At 43.4% G+C, this 14,261-nt stretch overlaps 1 protein-coding gene across 1 annotated transcript in view; it reads left to right on the plus strand.

Annotated features, from left to right (window-relative positions):
* The window catches only part of SNX9 (sorting nexin 9), a 92,064-nt gene that overhangs the window by 26,799 nt on the left and 51,004 nt on the right, over positions 1-14,261 (plus strand). The window contains 1 exon segment of the mRNA XM_052645565.1: positions 11,324-11,410. Within this exon segment, the coding sequence (XP_052501525.1) occupies positions 11,324-11,410 (87 nt within the window).

Below are 14,261 nucleotides of genomic sequence, written 5' to 3' on the forward strand. Positions count from 1 at the left end.
CCTGTCTCTCGTGGCAGAAGGAGCTTTGCAGTGCCATCTGCCTGCCTGCTGCTTGCACGCATAGCCAGAGTCAGATCCACAGGCGGTCAGGGATCCTGCCTCTTGGTTCTTGTCTACCTGGTGACTCAGTCCTGGTGGGAGGTCTGTGTGCGCTTCCTCTGCACCCCGTCCTGGCTCTTTATGTGAGCTAGAGTCCCCGCAGTAGTGCTGCCATCTCTTCTTACCTTCCAAGTTTTCTGTCTCTTAAAGTGCATTTCTCATAAATAGCGTATCTGCAGATCTTTTTTCTTTTATATATTTACCTCTTGTTGCAGAACATGGGCTCTTGAGCCGTGGGCTCAGTAGTTGCAGTGCATGGACTTAGTTGCTCCATAGTATGTGTGATCTTCGTGGATCAGGGATTGAGCCCATTGTCCCCTGCATCGGTGGATGATTCTTATCCACTATGTGACCAGGGAAACCCAGGGTCTTACTTTTTATCAAGTTGATAATCTGTCTTTTAATTGGAGTGTTTATTTTCTTCCATCCATCCATCCATGATAGCCCTTAGGTTCACAGTATGCATTGGTATCTTAACACATTTCTAACTTCAGATAACAATACAGCACGTTGCATGCTATGAGAACCCAGTACGTTCCTATGGAGAAGGCGATGGCACCCCACTCCAGTACTCTCGCCTGGAAAATCCCGTGGACTGAGGAGCCTGGTGGGCTGCATTCCATGGGGTCACTAAGAGTTGGACACAACTGAGCGACTTCACTTTCACTTTTCACTTTCATGCACTGGAGAAGGCAATGGCAACCCACTCCAGCGTTCTTGCCTGGAGAATCCCAGGGACGAGGGAGCCTGGTGGGCTGCCGTCTGTCTATGGGGTCGCACAGAGTAGGACACGACTGAAGTGACTTAGCAGCAACAGCACGTTTCTATATCTGCTTCCTGACCTTTGTGCTGTTTTCTGTTGTACATTTAACACTGTCGTTATTCTTGTTTCAAAAGTCAGTTATCTGACTTTTAAAGTCAGATATCTTTTACGGAAATTAAACGATGAGGTTTGTGTTTTTTTTTTGCCTACATATTATTTCTGACGCTCTTTCTTTGGTGTAAATTGAGGTGTTTGTCTGATATCATTTTCCTTCTGGTTAAACAGCTTCCTTTAATATTTCTGGTAGTGTTGGTTTGCTGGTGGCAAATTTAGCTTTCGTCTGGAACTGTCTTTGTGTTATGTTTAGTTTTGAAGGATGTTTTTGATGGGCACAGAATTCTGTTGACAGTTTTGTTATTTTTCACAGCTTTACAGGTGGATTTTGACTGTATTGTTTCTAATAAGAAACCTGCGGTCGTTCTTTGCTCCTTGGTGTGGCATGTGTCTGGCCCTCGCCCCCATCTTTGGCTGCTTTTAAGGTATATCACTTTATGGGTGATGTTGCATCAGTTCCTTTCTTTCAAGAGTAACTTCTGAGTGTGTTGAGTCCAGGGTAGCCTTTTTTAGCCCTAGCCTGCCTGGGGTTACTACCTTAAATGCTTTGGGTGTATTCAGTGGAATTTCCCTCTCTGGCTAGTCAGAGCTCTAGTATCTTCCAGTTCTGCCTGACCTCTGACAGTTTTTTGACCCTGCGGCTCCCAAGAGTTGACCTTTGCCAGGCCTTAAAGCAGTTTGCCCAGTTGTGTGCAGTTCTATATTTACCAACCAGCTCAAGGAGACCTTTGCGCAGGTTTCTGGAGCTTTTTCCCTGAGTAACTCCTTTCTGGTAGTTCTCAGATTTCAGCCGCCTTCAGTTCAGTTCAGTTCAGTCGCTCAGTCATGTCTGACTCTTTGCGACCCCATGAATTGCAGCACGCCAGGCCTCCCTGTCCATCACCAACTCCTGGAGTTCACTCAGACTCAACGACCATCGAGTCAGTGATGCCAACGACCATCGAGTCAGTGATGCCATCCAGCCGTCTCATCCTCGGTCGTCCCCTTCTCCTCCTGCCCCCAATCCCTCCCAGCATTGGAGTCTTTTCCAATGAGTCAACTCTTCTCATGAGGTGGCCAAAGTACTGGAGTTTCAGCTTTAGCATCATTCCTTCCAAAGAAATTCCAGGGCTGATCTCCTTCAGAATGGACCAGTTGGATCTCCTTGCAGTCCAAGGGACTCTCAAGAGTCTTCTCCAACACCACATTTCAAAAGCATCCATTCTTTGGCGCTCAGCCTTCTTCACAGTCCAACTCTCACGTACATGACCACTGGAAAAACCATAGCCTTGACTAGCCGCCTTAGCCTCCTGGAATTTTCGTCTCTGTCTTGTCAACTTTGCAGGACCTGTGCTTCCTGCCTGGGGCTCTTGGCTTCTCCCAGCACTTGGTCAGAAAGTGCCGCCTGTCAGAAAGCCAGAGCCTTCACAGGGCTCATCTCCCCTCTCCTTTCTCTTGGAGTTTCCTTTCCTGTGCTGTCCTTTTGGGAGTCTCTGGAAACTGTAACTTTGTATACTTTGTCCAGTCTTCTAGCTGTTTTTGTCAGTATGTGGTAACAGAGCAAATCTAATACCAGTTACTTCTTTGTTGATTGGTTGATTTTCTTTTTTTCTTGGCCCTGCTGTGAGGCTTATGGGATCTTAGTTCCCCTCCCAGGGATCCAACCCCAGGCCGTTGGCAGTGAAAGAGCAAAGTCCTAACCACTGGGCCTCCAGGGAGTTTCCTTGATTAGTTGTTTTCACTACTAGATTTTGATGTATCAGCTATTCACTTTATGTTCTAGTTTTCCTTTTTTTAAAAAAAAATTTTACTTGGTCTATACTGTAGTTTTTTTAGTCTCTCCTTTTAGTAGCTTTATCCTAAAAGGCCTTGGGTTGATTCGGGTTCTATCAGAAAAATGATGACGTTCTAGGGGACAAGTTTAGTTTTTTGCGATTTTGCCTGTGGGCGGTGTTTCACAGTTGATCCATGAAGCTTCCAGACAGCAGAGAAGCTGCACCACAGCTCGGATGCCCTTTGCTGTGCTTTCCCCACCACTCAGCGCTCTGACACGCTCTGCATTTGAAAGAAATACGGATTTAGGGGAAATTTCAGTCATTGTAAGGAATTTGAAGCACTGAGTATGATAGAATATTTTGATAGAGTCTTTTGTGAGGACTTATTTCTCTTAACTTTTAAGAGATAATTTTTTTTTCCCTAAAAGGGGTTGTTGGGTATTCAGTACAGAATAATCAGTGTAGTACAGGGCTCAGTGGTCCTTGCTGGTGATCACGAGCATTAAGACAAAAGAGACTAACAGCTGAAGCAGGAACTTGTTTTAAGGGACAGTCTCTCAACCTAGGTACTTTGTGCTGTTTTGGAAACTAGGCTGAGTTTATAATAGAGCTGGATGAAAATGTTAAGAGTCTTGAACATATGATCTCTGGCTGTTGATTTTTGTTCGTGGCCTTAAAGTGCTAAAGGTGAAGTTTGCTCATTTTTGGTTTTTCAAGTCATGCTGTGTTTCAGGTACCCTTTATAAAGTGAGCAGAGTACTTTGGGACAAGTTCATTCACAGTTTCTCAAAAAGAAATCTTTTTGGAATTTTAGATGAAATGACATTATAGTTACAGCTAGGCGTCTCTATGGTGTTCTGCCTTTGTTCTCAGGAACACAGTGTGATTTATTGAAAAGGCTTTCTTTACTAGGGCTCTTCATGCGTTTGGTTATCGCTTCTGCTTGGTATTTTGTTTTTTGTTGTTGTCGCACTTGGCAATAACCCCCAATTATCTTTGTATACATACATTTAAAAAAATCAAGTGATTGTTTACAGAGAAACCTGATTTCTTTTTATTTTAAAATTGGTCTGATTAATTTTCATCATTCTAATATTGTTTCAAATGATCGGGGTTGAGGAATTCCCTGTGGACCACCATCAGCCTTGCTGGGTTACCCCTTACCTTCGTACACAAACTACCCAAGGTGGGGGCGGGGGGCTCTTTCTGGTTGACCTCTCAGGTGGTCTGGTTCTGCTTCAGTCAGGTGAAGTAACAGACTCTAGAACTACTCTTTGTGTGAGTCAGTAACCTGGCACTGGCTGTTTCCCTTGTGTGGCAGCAAGTTTTTTTAGCACACGCAGAATGTATGTATAATACTCGGGAAGAGCGCTGGAGGTCATGATAGCTAACGTTAATTGAGCCCTTTATGGCAGTCACTGTTCTGAGCACCTTACATCCATTACTTCCCTGATCATTTGTGTCATGAGGCGTAAACTGTTGGCCTTATCACATTCTTGAGGAATTTGAGCCGGAGACTTTGAGGAATTCAGCCAAGGTTACAAGGCTGGTGAAGCAGTAGAATGGGCAGTTGGACCCGTGGTCTGGCTCTGAAGCCAGCTTATAATAACTACGTTGCCAGTAATTACAGTTTTGTGGGGAGAAATGAAAAACATTGTCAAGACACGCTGGGGGGCAGGGGTGGTATGGACAGACCACTGTTACTGGGAACATATATGTTTTCTGCTTACTGTCTCTGAAGTTTGAGACTTGGGGTACTGTTTGCTGGTAAACTTTTATCTTTTTTTTCTATAATGCACATGTCATTTTATAACCAGGAAACACAGTAAAGCTATTTGAATTTGGAGTGGGGTGCAGTTTTTTCTTAGCCACAGGTAAGCAGGTTTTCCTGTGCTTTGCCCTGAAGGTTGAGTGGTGATTAGTAGACTTGCAACTCAGATAAAGAGCAGGATAGATGTGCTGATATGAAGAGTCCGAAGACTAGATAAAACGTGAAATGCAGAGGCGTACAGGTGTCATGGTTCTGATTGGGTGTGTGTATACGTGTGTGTGTGTGCGAGTGCATGCATGCACATGCTTGTCAAATGCAGACCATTCTGAAGGGTACTTTCCAATCTGTTAGCACTTGTGCCCTTTGGGGTGAAGAGGAGCATTTTCTAACTTTTCCTATTTTAGCTTCATTATATTGCTTTTGTTGTTGTTGTAAAAGTACCTTTTACACACACACACACACACACACACACACACAAATAGCAGCACACAGAATGAGAACTCCAGGAATGTGTAGACTTCAATACGGATTCTGATTGCCTTCCAGTCATTGTTTGAGTTAAACTTTGGAGCGTTTTGTGTTTTGTCATACCTGGGGAAACATTCTCGAATAGACTGTGGTAGTTTCAGCAAGATTCTGAGCTTCCTGGGTTAGTGGTATAAGACAGTGCTTCTGATTTATAATTTTTTTGACTGAACAGTAAGTTCATATTAAAAAAAAAACACTTAAAACATTACATAAAGATAACACTGAAAATTTCTCTCCTATCCATCCTTCAGCCAGCTGTCTTCTCTTAGAGGCAATGTTACTTCTATATATCTTTACAGAGATAAGCACATGCGTTTTCTTTCTTCTTTTTTTTTTTTTTTTGACACAATGGTGTACTTTGCTTTATTTTCTCATTTAATACATATACTTTAGAGATGATTCCACATGTGAAAAATAAGCAAGCCCTCCTTTTTTTTTTTTTTTTTGCCTGGAGCACTTGATATTCCCTTCCACGGCAGGGCCCTACTTGACTAACCAATCCCTACTTTCAGGCTGGCCTGGTCCTTTGCTCCTGTAAACAGAGCTGCAGTTAATAACCGTTTGCAAATGTGTGAATATTTCTGGAGGAAGACTTCCTGGAGGCTGAGTTGGGTTTTGATAGGCTGCCTCTGACTGCCAGCAGCTCTACGTAACTCCTCTTTACTCTGCCCCTACACCCTCACCCACACGATGTTCTGATCAAAGGTTTTTGTTTTGTTTTGCCAGTCGATAGTGGAAAAATAATATTTGTTTAGTTTTATAAGTGAGGTTTTACATTTTTGAGAGCCTTTTATTTCTTACTGACTCGTAGTTAGCCTTCATAGCGTCGGAGAGCCAACCTTTAGTCTGTGATAAAAGTCACATATTTTTCCTGTCTTATCTTTTTTTTTTTTAAATCTTGTTGATAATGGTTTTTGCCAGGCAAGGTAGGTATGTGTTATTTTGGGAGAAGAGAAATTTTTCTCTCTTCAGGATTTCTGTTCCGTACTTGAAGTCCTCCTCCACTGCAAGATTATTTTAAAAATTCACCTAAGATGTCCTTTGGTGCTTTTCATGGTTTTCTGTGAACTTAATGAGTTAAGACAGCATGTTACTCCCTGTACCTCTGCAGGTTGGCTGTGAGTGGTTCTTGGGGTCTGGAAAGCCTGCCCAGGCCTCGATGGCCGTGGGTGGCCTCGTCCACGTGCCAGGGTCTCACCTTGTGTGGCTGGGATGGCTGGGGTGGGACGGTGGTCCCTCTTCTGCAGAGGCTCATGTGGTCAGGGAGGTGATCCTGGCAACCGGGAGGGCAGGCCCCACCCGGTAGGTGCTTCACGCCCTTTGCTTGTATCACAGTTGCTGTTACCCTGTCGGCCAAAGAAGCGCATGAACAAGTCCAAAGTCAAGAGGTGGAAAAACAGCCTTCACTTCATACTGGGAGGAGTGGCAAAGTCACCTTGCAGAGGGTATTCAGATAGGGATGGGAAGATTTATTTTACAAACAATGTGCCACACTCCTCAGTTTTTCCCATTTTCTGTGTCTTTCAGGAATATTGTAAAGTTTTCCCTTACACATCTCCTTACTTTATTCCTAACTAGTTTAGCTTTTGCTGATTCTATAAATGATGTCATGCCGCCGCCTCCCCCCCCCACCCCCAGCCATCTTCATTTAGAATTCTTGGGCAGGTGATACGTGTACACAGTTAAAATGATAAGAAATAAACTGAGAAATGTCACTATTCTTATCCACTCATTTTCCTCTCCCATCTCTATAGGCAATCAATGTTAAAAGAATTTTTTAATTATCTAGTGCTTCTTTATGGAAGTACTGACAAATATAAGTATTCTTCTGCCTGTGAAAAAAGTAGCATACTACATGCCCTATTGTGCAGCTAGCTAGCTCTCCTCAGTTAATGAACAGTAGTTCATGTCAGTACATAGAGATTGTTCCCATGCTTTCATCGCTACATATTTTCTTGGGATGGTATACCATGGTTTATGTAATGAGTTCCCTTTTAGTAGCTACTAGGGTGGTTGCAGTCTTTTCATATTGCAAACAGTGCTGCCCTGAATGACTTGGTACACACATGCATGTAGGGAACGGATTCTCAAAATGAGACTTCTGGATCTAAAGGTAAATGGATCTTACAAACTGTAGTGAGGCAAAATTTCTCACTTATCAGCTGAGCAGAAATACAAAGGTTGGGTGATTGATTCTGTTTGTGAAGCTGGGGAGAACCATTTCTTTCATACTGCTGGCAGAGGTTTAAATAGTACAGTCCCCAACAACGGGAAATCTGGCTACATCTGCCAGATTAACTTGTCTTCCTTTATGTGTGGAATTAAGCATTTTTCTCCCCACACATAAATAGTATAAGGACCATTTATTTTTTTCTGTGAACCATGTTTCTCTGCCCATTTTTCTGGTGGGTTGCCAGTCTTTTTCTTGAGTTCTAGATGCTCTTTAAACCTTTTGATGTGAATTGCAGAGTTCTTTCCCTGGTAGCTCATGTTTTATATATTAGTGATTGGGGTGATAGTGATGCTATGTGTGATATGGCTAGTTTGATGCCACCACATCCAACTGTTCAGACGCTTTCATCTGATTGTTCTGTACACCACATAAAGAAGCTTTGATCTGGGCGAGTCTGGGTAGAAAGTCTCTTAGAGTCCTCCCAGCCTCCAGCAGTTTGGTCACAACATGGCCTTAGGATTCCCTTGGTCCAAGTATTTCCAGAACCGTGCATGAGTGGAATGGAGGCTGGGCGGAGTGACACGGCAGTGGATGGCACAGTTTGATTGGTTTAGTGTAAGCATTCCGAAGGATTTCTTCCTACTTGTGATTGTATAATTGCCTTTTGTTACACGGAGGCTTAAGATCATCCTGTTCATTTCTTGGAAATATATTCCTACGCAATGAATTTATGTTTACGTTTCTCTTTGTCTTGGAGGTTTCTCAAGCCCCAGTGCTTGTCCAGTTGGCCAGTTAGAAATCTCCTCCACGTGCATCATGTTTCAGGAGAACACACTTCAACCCATTTTTGGAAAAACATTTTTAAAAGCATGTATCAATTTTACTGGTAGTCTATTCTTAAAAAAATTTACAGAAGAAAATTAATTTTGGAGCCGTTCTCAATGGGTGCCACCAATTCTGACTGACCAGGAACTGTGGAAATTTAGCCCTTGAAATGCTTGGAGCTGTTTCTTAAAGAACAGCTACTACTGGAAAGGTAAGGTAAGGTGAAGTCACTCAGTCGTGTCCGACTCTTTGCGACCCTGCGGACTGTAGCCTGCCAGGCTCCTCCATCCATGGGATTCTCCAGGCAAGAATACTGGAGTGGGTTGCCATTTCCTTCTCCAGGGGATCTTCCCGAGCCAGGGATCGAACCCAGGTCTCCCGCATTGGGGGCAGACACTTTAACCTCTGTGCCACCAGGGAAGCCCATCCTAACTACTGGAAAAGGGAGTGAGAAAAACAACCTTTTCTTTCAACAACCAATAGTCGGAGGCTTGGCAGTTGAGGTCGAGGTCAGCATCTTTGCTTGCGTAGATGCTGTAGTGGTGGGGAGGGTGGGAAGGTGAGGCGACCTGGAGGCTGTGATAAGACGGGAGAGGAGTGGGTGTGGGCGGGCTTCCAATCTGCGCTAAACCTGCTCACCTGGAGCAACCGAGTTGCTTTTCTCTGCTCAGTGGCTTTTTTTTTTTTTTCCTGTTGACATTTATGCTCATTTGGGGATATACTTTTTAAATCTTCCCCAAAATTAGTCTCAGTTATAATTCTTAAACATCTCTAGGTTTTAAAAAAAAAGTCCTAAGTCAGTGTTTAAAATAAACCTACAGTGTTTATAGACATTTTCCGTGGGTACATGTTCAGTAATATTTAAATGTGTAGGGGAGTTTCCATTTTTTTATTTTTGACTTGTTTCACATTCTGTTTCACCAAGTTGTTGAGTTTAGTAAAGGAGAGGCTTTTGCTATTCTGTATCTGAGGGTTGGTTGGATTTAAGTGGATCAAAAAAATCGTTAACGGATCCTCAAGGAGCAGGATCAAAACAGTAGGTTCCTCGTCTGGCTCTTGTCCTGGGGGTGCGTCCTGGCCTGGGGAGCCCCCCCTCCCTCCTCAGGCCTTTATCTCCTATCTGCCCTCATTGCGTGAGGGATTGAGGTTGGTTTGACATGTTTATAAAAACATGTTTTAGTCCCCAACGGGACAGGCTGAATTCTATCTCCTTTTACAGCTGCGTGAGGAACATACCTCAGCCCAGGGTCCCCGTAGTGACCTCAGGAAAACGGTGGCACTTGCAGAATTCTCACTCTGCCCGAGCCTGGCTCTCAGTCCCCCTTCCCAGTGTGTAAAAGTAAAGGATCTGATGCCGTGCACTACTGTTCGTTTCTTTCCAACATTTTATTATGAAAAATTTCAAGCATGTAGAAAAGTTGAACTCATTTTCCATTGGACACCATGAACCCCCATCAAGATTCCATAAATAAGTTTACTGTACCTGCTTTATTGCTTTCCTCCACCAGTTCATCTTATTATTTTTGATGTATTTCAAAGTAAATTAGAATTTGGGGTCTTTTCCCCTAATCTTTTGCCACTGGATGTGAGTCCTTGGCCCCTGTTAGAAGCATTTCAGGCGTCCTTAAGCAGGTGTGGAGGAAGCACTGGCCAGCGCAGTTCTCGCCGCGCGGTCGGTGTGCAGCAAACGCGTGTTAAAGGAGTGTAGGCCCGCTAGTCCTTGTCGATGAACCCTGTAGGCAGACGTCGCTTTGCCTCTTAGGACAATTACTTTTTTATATATATAATTCTGTTTATTTATTTATATTCATTGTTTGGTCTTCATTGCCGCATGGGCTTTCTGTGGTTACGGAAAGCGAGGGCCACTCTTGGTTGTGGTGCGCAGGCTCCTTGTGGCAGCTTCTCTTGTCATGGAGCTCGGGCTCCAGGCGCAGGGCCTCCAGTAGCTGCTGCTCACGGCTCTAGAGCACAGACCCAGCAGTTGTGCACACAGGCTTAGTTGCTCCGCAGCATGTGGATCCTCCCTGACCAGGGATCGAGCCCACCTCTCCTGCTTTGGCAGGTGGATTCTTTACCGCTGAGCCACCAGGAAGCACCAGGATAAGTTTAAAACAAACCACGTTTCCTAGGTACATGTGGTCTCAATTTGTAAGATGGACTTCCTTCTATAAGACAGTCCATGAAAAGACAATTATTTAGAATTTGAGATGGATTAAATGCACATAACATATTATAAAAGTATATGTATTTTTTACAGCGGTGGTTATCTCTTTTGGAATACGTGCATGGCAGTTAGTTATTCCAAGGAACCCACATCTCAGGGTTGGTGCCTCAAGCATCTGCTTGAGGAAGGGCCTGAAAGAGCAGCCCCACCTCACATCAACCAGAACAGCTTCCCTTTAGCCTATTTTCTATGAGATTCAGATTCCATGGCAAGAAAAATTTTGAAAATCACAACTGCTCAGGTTCCCTGACCCAAGTATACCAGAGCCCTAGGTAAGTCTTCATATGGCTCAGATGGTAAAGCATCCACCTGCAATGCAGGAGACCTGGGTTCGATCCCTGGATCAGGAAGATCCCCTGGAGAAGGGCGTGGCTACCCACTCCAGTATTCTTGCCTGGAGAATCCCATGAACAGAAAAGCCAGGTGGGCTGGAGTCCATGGGGTTGCAGAGAGTCGGACACGATTGAGCAACCAACACTTTCTTCTTCTTAGTAGGAAGTATTCTAGTAGAAGAGTATAAATATATCTTGCACACAGCTCAGATCTCTGTGTTTTTAGTTGGCTAGGGTTGCTGCACTGTCAAAATTTACCCTAGGTAAAGAACAGTGAGAGTTTTAATAGCAGGAAGTTCATCAGACTGTGCATCTCATGTGTGTACATACATCTATGGAGATCACTCAGTCCCTGAGAGTCCGTGTGCCCACAGTGAACAGTGTCTGTATTTCCACTTCTTGCCTCCCGCCAGGAAGGCCACGCGTGCTCTTTTCCCCTTGCTGAAATGGGTTTATTCTGAGTTCTTCAGGGCCCAATCTCTAAGTACCGTGTGGGAGGCAACCAGAAACCTCCCTCCTCCCAGAGCAGAGCAGGGGTCTCTCTCTTGGTGTCATTCTTCCTCACAAACAGCGCTGATGAGTCATTTTGATCCGACGTCTTCCTTTGTTCCAAAACAACCGCAGCCGCGGTCGTGACATGTTGTTCACAAAGTGAGCGGTATAGGTGGTTCTTTTTTTCTTTTTTTTTTACTGTTACATTTACATTTGTAACTTCCTCTTTTGCTCTTTACTTCCAATAGGCTCGGGTTATGTATGATTTTTCTGCTGAACCTGGAAATAATGAACTGACGGTTAATGAAGGCGAAATCATCACAATTACAAATCCGGTAAGAGAACTGTTACGTTTAAATTGGTCTCTTAAGGATTTATGGTTAAGATTTTATTTTTTTAACAGGCTGATCTTTCAGACCCACATGAATTCCTTCCCTGTTGCTTGTGCAGTACTGACGGTTAAAAAAAGAATTGCTGGTTAGAAAAAAATATATGTAGTTTTATACAGCGTGCCAGGTGTGCCTAAGTAAATTGGCTCTATTTTTAATCGTAGAAGACATGAAAGCTTACATTTACTGTTTTTTTTCTTTTTTCTTTTTTTATGAAGAAGCACTCTTAATTTCTTGGTAAAATAGTATTTAAATTGCTGTTGTGGTCAAGAAATGGACAAAGTCATTTAAAATGACTTTTTAAAAGAATATATTATCTAGATTCAGGTAGATGTTAACTAATTAGGGTATGGTTTATGAATTTAAGATAGCCCGTATTATTTTAAAGGGAAGCAGTAGGATTTTTCAAAGGTAACATTAAAACTGGGACTCCTGGCAAAGAGTACATTACTGTTTAGTTTATTAACATTATTTATCTAGGAGCACTCGGGAAGGTTGGGCCAGTTCAGTTCAGTTCAGTCGCTCAGTCGTGTCCGACTCTTTGCGACCCCATGAATTGCAGTACGCCAGGCATCCCTGTCCATCACCAACTCCTGGAGTTCACTCAGACTCACGTCCATCGAGTCAGTGATGCCATCCAGCCATCTCATCCTCTGTCATCCCCTTCTCTTGCCCCCAATCCCTCCCAGCATCAGAGTCTTTTCCAATGAGTCAGCTCTTCGCATGAGGTGGCCAAAGTACTGGAGTTTCCGCTTCAGCATCATTCCCTCCAAAGAAATCCCAGGGCTGATCTCCTTCAGAATGGACTGGTTGGATCTCCTTGCAGTCCAAGGGACTCTCAAGAGTCTTCTCCAACACCACAGTTCAAAAGCATCAGTTCTTTGGCGCTCAGCTTTCTTCATAGTCCAACTCTCACATCCATACATGACCACTGGAAAAACCATAGTCTTGACTAGACGGACCTTTGTTGGCAAAGTAATGTCTCTGCTTTTGAATATGCTATCTAGGTTGGTCAAACTTTCCTTCCAAGGAGTAAGCATCTTTTAATTTCGTGACTGCAGTCACCATCTGCAGTGATTTTGGAGCCCCCAAAAATAAAGTCTGACACTGTTTCCACTGTTTCCCCATCTATTTCCCATGAAGTGATGGGACCAGATGCCATGATCTTCATTTTCTGAATGTTGAGCTTTAAGCCAAGTTTTTCACTCTCCTCTTTCACTTTCATCAAGAGGCTTTTGAGTTCCTCTTCACTTTCTGCCATAAGGGTGGTGTCATCTGCATATCTGAGGTTATTGATATTTCTCCTGGCAGTCTTGATTCCAGCTTGTGCTTCTTCCAGCCCAGCGTTTCTCATGATGTACTCTGCATATAAGTTAAATAAGCAGGGTGACAATATACAGCCTTGACATATTCTTTTTCCTATTTGGAACCAGGCTGTTGTTCCATGTCCAGTTCTAACTGTTGCTTCCTAACCTGCATACAGACTTCTCAAGAGGCAGGTCAGGAGGTCTGGTATTCCCATCTCTTTCAGAATTTTCCACAGTTTATTGTGATCCACACAGTCATAGGCTTTGGCATAGTCAAGAAAGCAGAAATAGATGTTTTTCTGGAACTCTCGTGCTTTTTCGATGATCCAGTGGATGTTGGCAATTTGATCTCTGGTTCCTCTGCCTTTTCTAAAACCAGCTTGAACATCTGCAAGTTCACTGTTCATGTATTGCTGAAGCCTGTCTTGGAGAATTTTGAGCATTACTTTACTAGCGTGTGAGATGAGTGCAATTGTGCAGTAGTTTGAGCATTCTTTGGCATTGACTTTCTTTGGGATTGGAATGAAAACTGACCTTTTCCAGTCCTGTGGCCACTGCTGAGTTTTCCAAATTTGCTGGCGTATTGCGTGCAGCACTTTCACAGCGTTATCTTTTAGGATTTGAAATAGCTCAACTGGAATTCCATCACCTCCACTAGCTTTGTTCGTAGTGATGCTTTCTAAGGCCCACTTTACTTCACATTCCAGGATGTCTGGCTCTAGGTGAGTGATCACACCAATGTGATTATCTTGGTCGTGAAGGTCTTTGTTGTATAGTTCTTCTGTGTATTCTTGCCACCTCTTCTTAATATCTTCTGCTTCTGTTAGGTCCAGACCATTTCTGTCCTTTATCGAGCCCATCTTTGCATGAAATGTTCCCTTGGTATCGCTAATTTTCTTGAAGAGATCTCTAGTCTTTTCCATTCTGTTGTTTTCCTCTATTTCTTTGCATTGATCGCTGAGGAAGGCTTTCTGATCTCTTCTTGCTATTCTTTGGAACTCTGCATTCAGATGCTTATATCTTTCCTTTTCGCTTCTCTTCTTTTCACAGCTATTTATAAGGCCTTCTCAGACAGCCATTTTGCTTTTTTGCATTTCTTTTCCATGGGTATGGTCTTGATCCCTGTCTCCTGTACAGTGTCACGAACCTCATTCCATAGTTCATCAGGCACTCTATCTATCAGATCTAGCCCTTTAAATCTATTTCTCACTTCCACTGTATAATCATAAGGGATTTGATTTAGGTCATACCTGAATGGTCTAGTGGTTTTCCCTACTTTCTTCAATTTCAGTCTGAATGTGGCAATTAGGAGTTCATGATCTGAGCCACAGTCAGCTCCTGGCCTTGTTTTTGTTGACTGTATAGAGCTTCTCCATCTTTGGCTGCAAAGAATATAATCAGTCTGATTTCGGTGTTGACCATCTGGTGATGTCCATGTGTAGAGTCTTCTCTTGTGTTGTTGGAAGAGGGTGTTTGCTATGACCAGTGCA

This window comes from Budorcas taxicolor, chromosome 9, assembly GCF_023091745.1.
Source record: "Budorcas taxicolor isolate Tak-1 chromosome 9, Takin1.1, whole genome shotgun sequence".
NCBI classification, from domain to species: Eukaryota; Metazoa; Chordata; class Mammalia; order Artiodactyla; family Bovidae; genus Budorcas; species Budorcas taxicolor.